This window comes from Sycon ciliatum, chromosome 6 (assembly GCF_964019385.1).
Source record: "Sycon ciliatum chromosome 6, ocSycCili1.1, whole genome shotgun sequence".
Lineage (NCBI taxonomy): Eukaryota > Metazoa > Porifera > Calcarea > Leucosolenida > Sycettidae > Sycon > Sycon ciliatum.
In genome coordinates, this window is record NC_088648.1 from 5,172,796 (window position 1) to 5,186,095 (window position 13,300).

Consider the following 13,300-nt stretch of genomic DNA (forward strand, 5'->3'; position numbering starts at 1 on the left):
TCACTTCTTTTTAGGGTGTCGGCATCGGAGGATAGGCGGACGGCACGCAGGAACTCAGAGGAAGCAATTGCTTTCTTTTGCTGGTTGGGAACTGACGAGTTGTAGTCTGATACTAGTCCGCTGTGACATGGCTTGCGGTATAGTTCATAGGATATAGATCCATCTGGTGAGACATGGACGGTCGTGTCCATGAAATTGATTGAGCCAGTCAACTCCGTGGATTGGTGAGTGAATTTAATATTAGGATCGGCATTATGAATGTGGTCACAAAAACTTACTCTGACACTCTGGATTGTGACTCCATTTTCCACCGCCAGAACAGACGACTGAAGATACATCCGATAAGTTGTAGCCAGTGTTACAGTACAGGATTGCTACGGCGCCAATCGACTGATTATGTGTGAGAACCATGCCATTGTCAGGAGTTTTTACTGGATCGCAATAGTCAGATATAACTGCAAGAAGCAATCGTGGACAAGAAACACTGATGAGATATAATATATGGCCTAATATCTGAGAAAATCGACCTTCGGGGCTGTTTTGGTGAAATTGATTTTTTTTATTGCAAATTGATGTCTTGCCTTTGTAGAGTATTGTGACTTCGTTTCACGGCCATCAGACCAATATTGACCATGTAGAAATGCACTCTACAGTCAGGAGTCATGTTTTAAATGAATTTTTCTTTTTTTACAATTTTGAAAGATCAGTGTGTTTGGAGTCACCAAAAATTGTTTCCATGTGATATCAATCGCCAACTGATATAGTAAAGTGTTTTGACTGTTCATGTTCTTCATTTCCAGCATTCAGTGACTTTATTGAGGTTGTGTAGTTGCAACAGCAGCAATAGCAGCATTAGAAGGAGAGGTGATTTATCTGTTCTCCTGGTGATGGACATGCTTGACAGGATAGTCTGCAACAGATTTTGACGGAACACCATGATACACGTAACAGCATTCACATACTTATTGTGAAGGAGTCAAACAGAGCAAATGCGTCCAGATTCGCCTTGTTGCACTTTGTGGAGACTGACCATTTCCAAACATCAGTAACACAGCCTGACAAGCGTTTCACACCACCAACTCAAAAGTAACAGAATGTTAATCGAGATTGCCCAGCCTCATGTGCTCTGTGATGGTCTGATTCGCCATTATTAGCTCGAGTATCGAGCTTGCCATCCAAAACATTTTAGGATCATCGTCGCAAAGAAAACTCGCATCATTTCGTGCTGTTTTAGCAGGTCTGGCGTGACACTCAGGAAACAGTTCTGCCACTCGTGCAAGGGCGCCCAGCGACTTTGCAAGCGGCGTACCCTCAGGAATCCACCTGGTTATCCTTGCCTGGAGCTGTAGCAGCTATCGCTGGGGGCAGACTGTGGTTGGCCTTGATCATACTCATCCAGGCCAAGTCCTCATCATCGTCGCCCCCCCGACAGGTACCGTATTTTCCGGAGTATAAGCCGCACTTTTTTTCGCTAAAAATCGGACCAAAATCGCCCCTGCGGCTTATACACCGAATATGCTTGCGCGAATGAATGCTTAGCATACATCAGTATGCATGCTGACGTCATGTGACATGTCATTCGACTCAGCTTCGCGCCTGTGTTGCTGATCAACATCAGTGGCAGCGAGACTGAAGATAGTGCAGATGACATGGCGTGATCTGTAGTCAACCATGGTCAACACAGCAATACACCAACATCTCTGCAGCAACCTGTGGTGCACTAACACTTCATAATTTGATCTAACAAGGTATTTAGCTCAATAACCATAATAAATTTGTAGAAAGGCCATTTGTCAATGAATGTGAAAAATCTTGGTTTGTGGGTGCGGCTTATACTCTGAATATCAACTTTTAGTCAATATTTTGCCTCAAAAAGGGGAGTGCGGCTTATACCTCGGTGTGGCTTATACCCCGGAAAATACGGTAAGTACCGCGTGTCACTTGCGATCGATTCGCCTGACATGCGCTCTCAGAACTAGAAGCGCTGTCGCCGCTTGACAGGATATCCACAAAGAACGATGCGTCACCGTCCAAGGGATCGTGGCTGCTGTGCTCCGTGAGCCCAATATTGGCAATAACCAACTGACACAAGAATCGCCTTCAAATTTCTTCCGCCATTGTCGTCTCTGCACTTTGCTTTGACGGAATCGATTTTTTTGCGAACAAATTTTTTTGTGTTTTCTCAAAAAACCGCGTAGCCCCGAAGGTCGAAAGTCTCAGATATCGGGCCATATTATTCTGGTTGCGCTATGCAGAGCTCACTGACTCGGCAGTTTGAGCTCTGTAGCAAGGTACTTTCGGGCCTGGCCTAAATAACAATATCTTTGGAAAATTGAATTTTTCATTGCTATCAGGTTCGGCCTCATTTCCTCTGTGCTGCGCTGATGAGTGCACAAAAGACGAAACAGTTCTGTCTGCAGATCGAGTAGAAAGATCAGGGATGAATTTATTCGGTATCGCATCGCAGTTTGCGATGCAAAATCGATCTACTGTTACTCAAAAATTGCCACGACTAGCAGAGAACTGCAGTCCATATCCATGCATGGCTTGCGCTGTCAAGTCACATACGTACAGCGTAATGTAGGTGGTACGCACACATGTACTCTCAATTTGCGTGCACATGCATACATGCTGCAAGTTGGGTGGTCAAAAATCAAAGACTGCTGTACAATTGAAATTTAGCAAAGCAAAAACTGTGTCGCAAAATATGGCAGTCAATTCATCTCTGAAGCTAGACAGATAAATAGATGAATGGATAGATAGCATAGGCAGCAATCGCATGTTATTGAATAGCAACACATTTTGCGAATTGACTTTTTTCAGCACCACTTTTCAACAAGGACGAAGTAAAGTCAGCTGACCAAAGCCTTTAGGAAGAGAATCATTCTGTCCACTTTACCATCATGATTCTGACATAGGTTCGCTACGAAACAACTTCAAATCCTCCAGAAAACTGTGCGCCCATCGCCGCGCTGACTTTGGTCTGAGAATTCTATAACCATCAAAATGTACAAGGAGCACTCAAAAATCAGCTACCGAGACGTACCTTTGTCGCTCTCTACTCCCTTTCAAGGCATGAAAGTCGCCTGTCCACTTTTAAACCGGGATCAAGACACACTAGTGGTCCTTTTCAGCTGCTCCATGGTCACATGTACTCTTCACCAAGGGCCGCAAACCAGCATTCGTTCCAGAAAAAACGCTAACTTGAATTCAAGTGAAGCTGCATGCTTGAGTACATGAGTACACGAGTACAGTCATGCAGTAATTAGTCAATTTCAGTGTTTCTGCTCCAAACAGCAATGACTAGCTACAAAGATTGCATCAAGGGAACCGTGCTCTTCAGGTGTTTTGGCAGAAGGTGTAGACATCTATTCAGTCACTCACAAGACAGCCATTGTGCTAAACAGATCTTCTTTAGTTCTCTATCAGAAGTGCGCCATGTCATCTCTCTCGTGCTATACATAAAGCGGTACAAGCACGTGCATGCCTGCACGTGCGTACATAGTACTACATACAACTGCATGTACGATATCTACATTACCCCCCTTCCCTCAAAAAGAAAAAAAAAGAAGAAAGAGAAAAAAGGAAAACAAAAACAAAACAAAAACACTTGCATCCGTATCCTGCAGCTTGCAGAGGAATGTACGTACATGTGTTGGAGTAAAAGAGAGACGGGAAGTGTTGCAACTATTGGAAATAATCTGACTCAAACTTGAGGCAAAAACACCATGAGTTTGAGTTACAATGCAAACTCGACCAATAAGGGGAAAAAATAAAGAAAAATCTAAATATTCACAAGGTAGTTAGAAGATTCTAAACAACGCCAATCTGGTAGCGATTGAAGCCACTCATTTGGTAATGCATGACTCGACGACTCAGATGTCAGCTTCACGTGCTTTCTCTGTAAGCTTGATCTGACGGCCAGCTCTGGTCTGTACGCCCTCGCGGAATACACTTGGACGAGATGTTGGCGGTGACAGTGACATACAGGCCGGTGTTGCAGGTGGTGCTGTCGTCTCCGGTGAAGCTGCAGGAGACAACGGCAATGTGAGCGCAGTTACCGGAGCTTTGGGCCTGGATGTTGCACTGCTCGCTGACGGAAAGCTTGTTGGGTCGGCCACTGGCAGTGCTGGAGCACACACTGGCTCTGGCACATGCTGCCTCTCTGACTGTGCCGGAGGTTCACTCATGGGTGCTTTCTCCGCTGCTGCTGCTGGTGCTACAAACTCGGTAACATGCTGACGGTTCCGGAGCAGTATGCTTGACCCATCAGTGACCCCAACCTGACGGACCATACTGCTCTACTACCTTCCATTCTTTTCGAGGGTCGCTATACCCATCATGGAGCACTACCCACGTACCTGATGGCAAATGGGGTAACTTGCGGACACCTCGGCGCGAGTCATAACCTTCAACCATTGCTGCTTTCGCCTTGATCTGCTCAGATGGGTTGACGATCTGTGGGGTGATGGATGCTGGAACCCGTGTCTGAATGACTCTGCTGAACAACGCTTCGCTCGGCGATGTACCTAGCATCCGGTGCCGCGAATTGCGAATGTCGAACAAGACTTGAGTGATGCGGCGGTGTAGCGGTAGATGAGGTCTCAGACTGGCAACTCGTTCTTTCACCAGACGATGTAGTCGCTACACCATACCGTTAGAGCGGGCATACCGGGGGCTAGACTTGCAATGCTCAACACCCAACTGAGCGAGAAACTTGGACATCTCAGTGGATGCGAACTGTGGGCCCCAATCCGAGACGAGTGTTGAAGGCAGACCAAACCGTGCGAACAACTCCATCAGCTTGTCGATCACACCCGTTGTCGTAGTATTGGACAGTGGTAGAAGCTCTGGCCAGCGGGAACCATAATCAATAGCAGACAGGAACGTGGCTCCCTCAATGGTAACAAGATCAATGGCCAGTTTCTGCCAGACACCTTCTATCTCTGTAGAGAGGAGCTGTTGCGCTGGATTGGAGCGTTTACGCCAGCATTCAGAGCATTTCTCTGCAAACAGATTGGCATCCTTCATGAGACCTGGCCACCAAACCCGTTCGCGAAGGGTATCCCGGAATGCATCGATGCCTGGATGACCTTCATGTGCTAGTCGCAGCACCGCTGGGCGGAGCTCTTCTGGAATGATGTAGCGATTGTCTAGCATGACAATCCCGTCAATGACTGTCAACTGATGGCGTAGCAGGAAGTAAGGCTCTTCCGTTTGGATGCACCCTGACCAAATTGATGTGCCCACTCTTTGTCGGATGCTGCTCAGTGTCGGATCAGAGTCCGTGGCCTGGCGAATATCCTTGGAACGAACCGGACAAGCCTCGAGAATGAGACTAACGAATTCCGCCATTGAACGTGCCTCTGCAGGTGAAGCTGTGCGATCAGGTAGAGGAGCTCGAGAGAGGGTGTCAGCACAAACCATCTGCTGACCAGGGACGAACACCAAGCTGTAGCGATAGGGCATCAATGCGACCAGCCATCTCTGAAGCCTCGGTGCCACTTCGTCGAACGGCTTCTGGACGATAGAAATAAGCGGCTTGTGATCCGTAAACACTTGCACTTCTCGGCCTAGTACATACTGCCGAAAGCGAGTCAGGCCGAATACCACTCCCAGCATCTCTCGTTCCAGCTGAGAATAGCGTGACTCAACATCTGATAGAGAGCGACTGGCACAGGTCACTGGTACCCAAAAGCCACTGGTATTCTTCTGCCACAGGACTGCTCCCAAACCGTCTGGCGATGCATCACAGCTGATAGCAGTAGGGACGTCCAATGCTGGTTGAAAGAATGCCAACACTTGCAAAGCTGACGCTATACCAGCCTTTGCTGAGGTGAATGCCTGCAGAACTTCATCATCCACACTGAAAGTATCACGCTTTGCTAGCCTGCGCAGAGAAGCCGTGATCTGGGCCAAGTTCGGAATGAACTTTCCAAGGTACGTAGCCATCCCCAGGAACCGTCGCACATCAGAGATAGATTTCGGAGGGGCCAGCTCCTGGATGGCTTGTAACTTGTCATCATCTGGGGACAAGCCGGTCGCACTTAGCCAATGTCCCAGATACTTCACACGGTCCTGGTTCAGTCGGCACTTGGTCCAGTTGAGTTGGAGGTAAGCTGCTCGCAGTCGCTGCTTGACTGCTTCTAGCCGTGCATCGTGTTCTGCTTGATTAGAGCCAAACACTAGGATGTCGTCGATGTAGACGATGACTCCTGGCAGGCCTTCCAGAATGTCGGACACCACTCGCTGGAAAATATCAGGCGCACATGCAATACCGAAAGGTAAACGCTTGAAACGGAACAGGCCACAGTGCGATGAGAAAGTCGTTAGAGGCCTTGCTTCTTCTGACAAGAGTAGCTGATGGAATCCAGATTCCGCATCCAGAACTGAGAAGACCCCTGCGCCATCAAGCTGAGCTGTGATCTCGTCAACGGTGGGAAGAACGTTGCGCTCACGTGTAACTCTCTTATTCAGTTCTCTGTAGTCCACGCATAGTCGCAATGCTCCATTCGGTTTGCGGACTGGAACAAGCGGTGACACCCACGGCGTGGCTTCCTTGACGGGTTCAATGATATCCAACTTGGTCAGCCATTTCAACTCGGTCTCGATGTCAGCCCGGATACTGAAAGCTGGGCGTCGTGGTGGCTGGGCTAGAGGCTTTGAACCGTCTTCCAGAGAGATTTCGATGGGTGACACGTTCACCACGTTTGCTTGTGACAGGAGGTTCAGCTCCTTGATGACATCCTGTCCGAAGAGAACGGAGTGCTGACTGGCTGCTACCACGAAACAACTGCACTTCACGTTCTTGCCACCATGTGAAATGTGGACGTCAGCCATGCCCAAAGTCTCTACGACACCGCCATTGTACGCTTTCAGCAAGCGGTCACTCTTGCGCGTGGGCTTGATCACATCATCAGTGAGGATCGTCCGAGTTGCACCTGTGTCTAACAGTCCAGTGCACAGCTCACCATTGACTTTGAGTGTAGTCTGAAATGTTTTGTCACCTGCGAGTGCCGAGCTACTGACGGCGAAAGCGGAGTCGTACATGCGACTTGCATGCTCATACTCATCAGGCTCATCCTCTACTGGCCGGGCTCTTTCTTCGTGTCTTTCCACTTTGTTTGACATGCAGACCACTGCTTAATGCCCTCGCTTGCCACACTTGTTGCAGGTGACGTTGGCCGCCGGACAGTTACGCATGCCTGGTTTGTGACTACGTCCGCAGTATTTGCACTTCTTTCCTCTGATCCAGAACCAGCTGCAGAGACAGCTTGCACATGCTGGATGGGCACGGGGAACACAGGCGGTGCCTCACTAGCTCTGGTACTATCGTACAGTTTACTGTCAGTAATCGACGCTTGCAACGCCACTGACTTGGTGACGGCGTCGTTCAGGGTCAGCTTTGACTGTTTCAGCAGCTCCTTTCGAAGCTCAACAGAACGCAGGTCCACGATCAGCTGGTCCCGAATTTGGCAGTTGACAACGGTATCCACAGAAGTGGAGCTGAATTCGCAAACATCTGCCTTTTCTCTCAGCCGCCCAACGAACGAAGTCACAGACTCACCCTCCATTTGGCGGAGTTGGCGGAATTTGTGACGTTCAGACGTGACATTTGTTGACGGTCGAAAGTGTGCCAACAATACGTCCGTCAAGGCTTGGTACTCATCTCCAGGTGAGCCATCTTGTGTCTGCTCCACCGTGACAACCAGACCTTTCACAATGCGCCTCACTTCGTATCCAGCCAGATTCAAGAACAAGCGTTTCTTGTCAGCTGCTGCTGTCACTTCACTGATTGAAAGGAAATCACTTATGTCCTCGAGCCAGAGTTCATAATCAGCACCGACGTTGCTCGCAGCATAGTCAGGAATAAATTCCTTGGGCGTCCTGCCCTTTGTCATTTTCGTTCACTGCGCCAATGTAGACATCTATTCAGTCACTCACAAGACAGCCATTGTGCTAAACAGATCTTCTTAGTTCTCTATCAGAAGTGCGCCATGTCATCTCTCTCACGCTATACATAAAGCGGTACAAGCACGTGCATGCCTGCACGTGCGTACATAGTGCTACATACAACTGCATGTACGATACCTACAGAAGGCTTCGCCCAGGCCAAAAATCACACTTCAGAGGAGTACGAAAATTACAACTTCCAGATGTCCTCGATTGCTGGTCATGCCAGAGAGTGAGAGAGAGTGAGAGAGAGAGAGAGAGAGAGAGAGAGAGTAAGAGAAGAGAGAGAGAGAGAGAGAGAGAGAGTGAGAGAGAGTGATTGAGAGAGTGAGAGAGAGTGAGAGAGAGAGAGTGAGAGAGAGAAAGACAGAGAGAGAGAGAGAGAGAGAGAGAGAGAGAGAGAGAGAGAGAGAGACAGAAAGTGAGAGAGTGAGAGAGAGTGAGAGAGAGTGAGAGAGAGACAGAGACAGAGAGAGAGAGAGACAGAGAGAGAGAGAGAAAGAGAGCCAGAAAGAGAGAGAGAGAGAGAGAGAGAGAGAGAGAGAAAGAGAAAGAAAGAGAGAAGGGACTGGAGCGAGATTGAGGACGAACACAGCAAAACAGATTGACACAAAAACTAGCCCTGCTCAACTATAGTTCTGTGATAAGCAATGTTGTGAAAGTAGTCAAAAACACTTACTCAAACATTCTGGATTGTGACTCCAATTTCCACCGTTAGAACAAATGACTGTAGACGTATTAGATAATACATAGCCATTGTTACAGGACATGACTACTTTGCCTCCAATGGACCCGTTATAACTGAGAACCATGCTGTTGCTAGGTGTTGGAAATGCATTGCAATAGTTCGGTGTAACTGTAGGGAGAAAAAGCAATAGAAACAGAGAGAAAGGCTTTATATGTATGTTTTTTTTAAGAATTACATTGATATGGACAGGCAATTTTTACAAATGAGGAATGTCACGATTATAGCTAACACCATAAATAGTACTAAAGCCGCTGAAATCAGCACACTACATGACACTTGGTTGACAATTTGGAATTAGTTAATTTTATGGCCGAAACAGCTTGCTGTCTACAGCACTGGGTAAACATATAATAATATAAAAATAGAGCTTGCAAGTTCTGCAATCGAGTCCACCAACTAAAAACAAATTTTCAAAATTTAACAATCTAGCACGAAGCTAATCATCATGTGATGCTACACATGTTATTGCAATTGCAACAACCAAAGGCAGAAGAGAACAGAGACAACCGGCTAAGTCATTGTTGTAACGCTACGCTTCATGCACATAGCAAAGCCAAGGCAATCCTCAGACAAATGATAACCTATACATCATCTGGGTCAAAATTTACACCCAGGCAGGTAGCAAAGCAAAGCGCAAAGCAAAGGTAGTAAAGCATGCAGAGGTGGCAAAGCGCTACACTAGTGTGGGACAACATCATCTGCGCTGATGCAGCCACGCTCCTCAACGAAAATCAGAACTAGTATCAAAATGTCGACACCAGAATAAGTTGTAGCTCTCACGCTAGGGCACTGATATTTTGCATTGTATTTGTATTTAACTTTGTTATTTTACTTGTGCATTCCCAACAGACAATAAAGTATTCTTACAGGGTGCCCAAGATGAATGAATGATTGTGTTAAGCTCCTGACAAAATGAAGGCACTGGTGTGACTTAGTCACCTGCCTGCCGCCACCCGGCCCAGAGCCTGCCTGCCGTCACTGTAACTTGACTGTCACCTCTCCTTCTCTCCCTCCTCTTCACCTCCCGTCGAAAAACTGACACCATCCGCAACATGTCTCACCAACTAACGTATTACTTGAAATGTCACACTAATGTCGCGTACTACCTTTGCATGCTTTGCTACCTGCCTGGGTGTAATTGTTGACCCATGCCTGAATGCACTCCAGCATCGTGGCACACAAACCAGAGTAACAGGTTCTTGTTGGGATTGCAAGGAGAGTTCAGGAAATAGCAAAGCCCTGCCACAAGAGAACAAAGTAATACGATTGCACGCATGTGCAACGTGGCGGACACAGGGGCCAACTTTGAGCGCAGCGCAACGCCTAAAGGGCTCACAGACCTAGTAGAGGTCAAAAAGACAACACATGGGTCCACACGCACACAATTAGCATGCGTGGGCACCTTGAATATACTGTAGGAAATACACAGGCATGGTGTATGCACAGGTATTTTTACCCATACAGATTTATATAACCCATCATGGTTCCATCTGCTAGCAAACACTCAGTATGCATGATTCGCTCTTACATTCACAAGTAAAGTTAGAAAATACCCCAGTGCATATGGTGCCAGCCCTCGTGCAAGGTGACTCCACTATTGGTATGTTCTTGCAGCTCTGAGAACAATTGGCTTCGGTGAGACCTGCATAAGAAAAACCGAACAGAAACACCCACTGATGCAGTAAGATTCAAGGTAACATCGTAAGAGAACATTTATATTAACTGGTTAGCATTGGCCTCAACAGATTATATCAGCATTCAGAGGCGTCGGACACGCTGCGGTCACTACGGTATTGACCGTTGTTGTGAAATGATGTGTTGTTTTCCTGTGTGATGGCATTCCCCAAACTGTCTCGTCTAGTCGTGAGCATGTGTGATATGAGCATGCGCGATGTTGTAGTCGAGAGTCCTTTTGTCAGTCTTCTTGTTTGTCTCTGTCAGAGCAGTTTGCTTTTCCGTCTTGTAAATATAACATAATGTAACAAACAAGTCTTGTCCTTTGTGTCCTGCGTCCCGGGGAACGGAATGGCTGTGATTCCGTTACACCGTACCACTATTGGCTGCAGGTACCACGCGAATCAATAGAATGCCCTGATTGAGCTCTAAATTTTCAAATTATTCAGCAGATACCCTCCGCCTCGAGCATACCTCAGATGGCTGACCGTACCACCCTGTATTGCCTTCCTTCGCTCTCCGACTCACTGCTTCCTTCCATTCCTGATGAGTGTTGTACGAAAACCTGTTTGAATCCTTATTTTCTCTACACTATTCTTCATATTTTCATCGTTTTTTTGCAGATTATCTCCACCCTTTCACATTGCATGAATAAAGTGTACACAAATGTCGATTCAGCTTGTCCTATTGATTGCAGTTACCAAATTATTGTCTCTTCGCCGTTTGTTCATAAATGTGTGTTGAAATTATATTTCGTAAACCCTCTCTATTCCCCTCTACTGATCTATATAGTTTGGCCTCCACCAGTCCCATCTTTGTCCTGTCGCAGAGACAGTCATGCGTTCTGGTCCATCGTATTGAACGGAACATTGTCCCTTTGAAAACATCTCAGCAAGACAGTATAATTGGTTTACTTTCGCACGGGACATTCGCAATGGCATAGTACTTCCCAGAGCTTTGTCGACTATGCTTAGCAAATCCCCATCTTTTCTGCATATTCGTATTGGCTCAAGCTACCCATGGAAATGAAGACAATATTCAATATAAGACAGTTCATAGATCATGTTATTATACGTCATGCCAAGTTGTAGGCTCACTTGCCTCTTTTGCTAGCTTATCTCGCCGCTATCTACCATGGTCAACATAGTGATAAATTTCACCGCGCTGATGCGTTCTTCTCTTCCGATTATTATGTTCTTTCCTTTTTTCTTTCTCTTGCCATGGCTGGCTAACGCCCCCTCCTTTGCATTGGCTTCTGCCATTGGACGGTGAAATAAAATGAAAAATGAAATCAAAACATTATGTCACAGTAAGACCATGACGTGTTTTACTGGGTGCCAAAATTCCATGGCTCCATGATGATCAGAAGTGCCATACCAAGCAGGTTAGTTTTTGACATGTTCCTTCGCACTGCGACTTGAATTTTACGTCTTGCGAAATCAATTTCTTGTCGCAGGTAAACAATGGCACCGTATACCGATGAAATCTAATAGAAGCACACACGAGGCTTATTGTGGCTCTGTACTGGCCGACGTGGAGCGACAGCAATTGCCTAATTTCAGAACTCAGATTGAACATGATGTGCACTCCAAAACCTTTCCGGTTTGGAGCCACCTCTGTACAACGAAACAGCGAAACGAAAAATCGGGCTACTTGGAGACAACGGGCCAACACAAAGGAGTGGCTAAGTTCGATCGACTCTGGTCTCAGACCAAACTTCAACATGTCAGTTTCCTTCCACAAACATTTTTCGAGTGCACGATCCACGCTGATGATCGGTTCGGGTCTACACAATTTTGACTTTGAGCAGTCTCCTCTACATTCACCCACCTGTTCTTACACATTCAGTTATCACTTCGTTCAAACCGTTCCTATTCGAAACCGTAGCCTCTACCTCGTTGGCAAGATTTTGGAAAGTAATCCTAGCCATTTCAGAGTTGGCGTCAGCCGTCAACGCCAGTCGCTATGTCCAGGCCAAAATATCTGGTCCTCAGCTTCGAGTACGAGGTAATCAGCTATTATTTTACATTTTTCATTGTGTAACAAATCGAGTAAATTTGGATTCCTCGGGTCTGTCTAGGCCAACCTGAAGTTTCTTTTTTGGCCGTGTGGAGCTATTCTGCCGAGGCTTCACAGACAAAATATTGGCGGCGTGGAAGGTCGGGAGGCCTGTTGAAACGCGCCCAATTCAGGGGAATTGGATGAAATTCGTAAATTACGTGAATGTTGGCGTCCTCCAGGTCAGTCATTGTGTATATATCCCTAAAATCGATAGAGCAATGTTACAAAGTGGTAAACCTCGAAGTTAAAAAAAAAAATAATAATAATAATAGTAGAAAGGAAAAGGACATATGGAAACGAGTTAAGAGTAACTCTCCACCACTGTAACTAGATACTATATACAGTCAGAAAGTGCAACAACTAGGCACAAAACTGACAGAGTACTGAGACATTCGACGTCCTGACACCTAGCTTCAACACATCTCCGTAGCGCTAACCGACAGCCTTCCAACTTGGAAGGTTCAAGGTTATGGAAAGACCAAAGAGGGGAAGGCAAGCGCAACGAAAACGAGCACAAGCTACAGTCCCAACGGAACAAAGAATGTCGATTGTCACTGGACGATGACGAGACCAGTAGGCGATTTGACAAAGCGGTCTAACTACAATTCGAGGCAGCAAAGCAGCACACCACCCAACTTGGGTGGGTCAAAAATATCAAAGATAAGTTAAGAAGGGGGAAGCTTTGGGACTGTAGCTTGTGCTCGTTTTCGTTGCGCTTGCCTTCCCCTCTTTGGTCTTTCCATAACCTTGAACCTTCCAAGTTGGAAGGCTGTCGGTTAGCGCTACGGAGATGTGTTGAAGCTAGGTGTCAGGACGTCGAATGTCTCAGTACTCTGTCAGTTTTGTGCCTAGTTGTTGCACTTT

The 13,300-nt window shown here is 46.7% G+C and overlaps 1 protein-coding gene across 1 annotated transcript in view; it reads right to left on the bottom strand.

Moving 5' to 3' along the window:
- LOC135819231 (sushi, von Willebrand factor type A, EGF and pentraxin domain-containing protein 1-like) overlaps positions 1-13,300 on the bottom strand; it is a 157,894-nt gene that overhangs the window by 83,361 nt on the left and 61,233 nt on the right. Inside the window, exons 6-8 of the mRNA XM_065332398.1 lie at positions 10,230-10,343; positions 8,633-8,809; positions 279-455 (exon numbers count right to left, since the gene is read on the bottom strand). Coding sequence (XP_065188470.1) covers positions 279-455; positions 8,633-8,809; positions 10,230-10,343 — 468 coding nt within the window. The remainder of the gene's footprint in view (positions 1-278; positions 456-8,632; positions 8,810-10,229; positions 10,344-13,300) is intronic.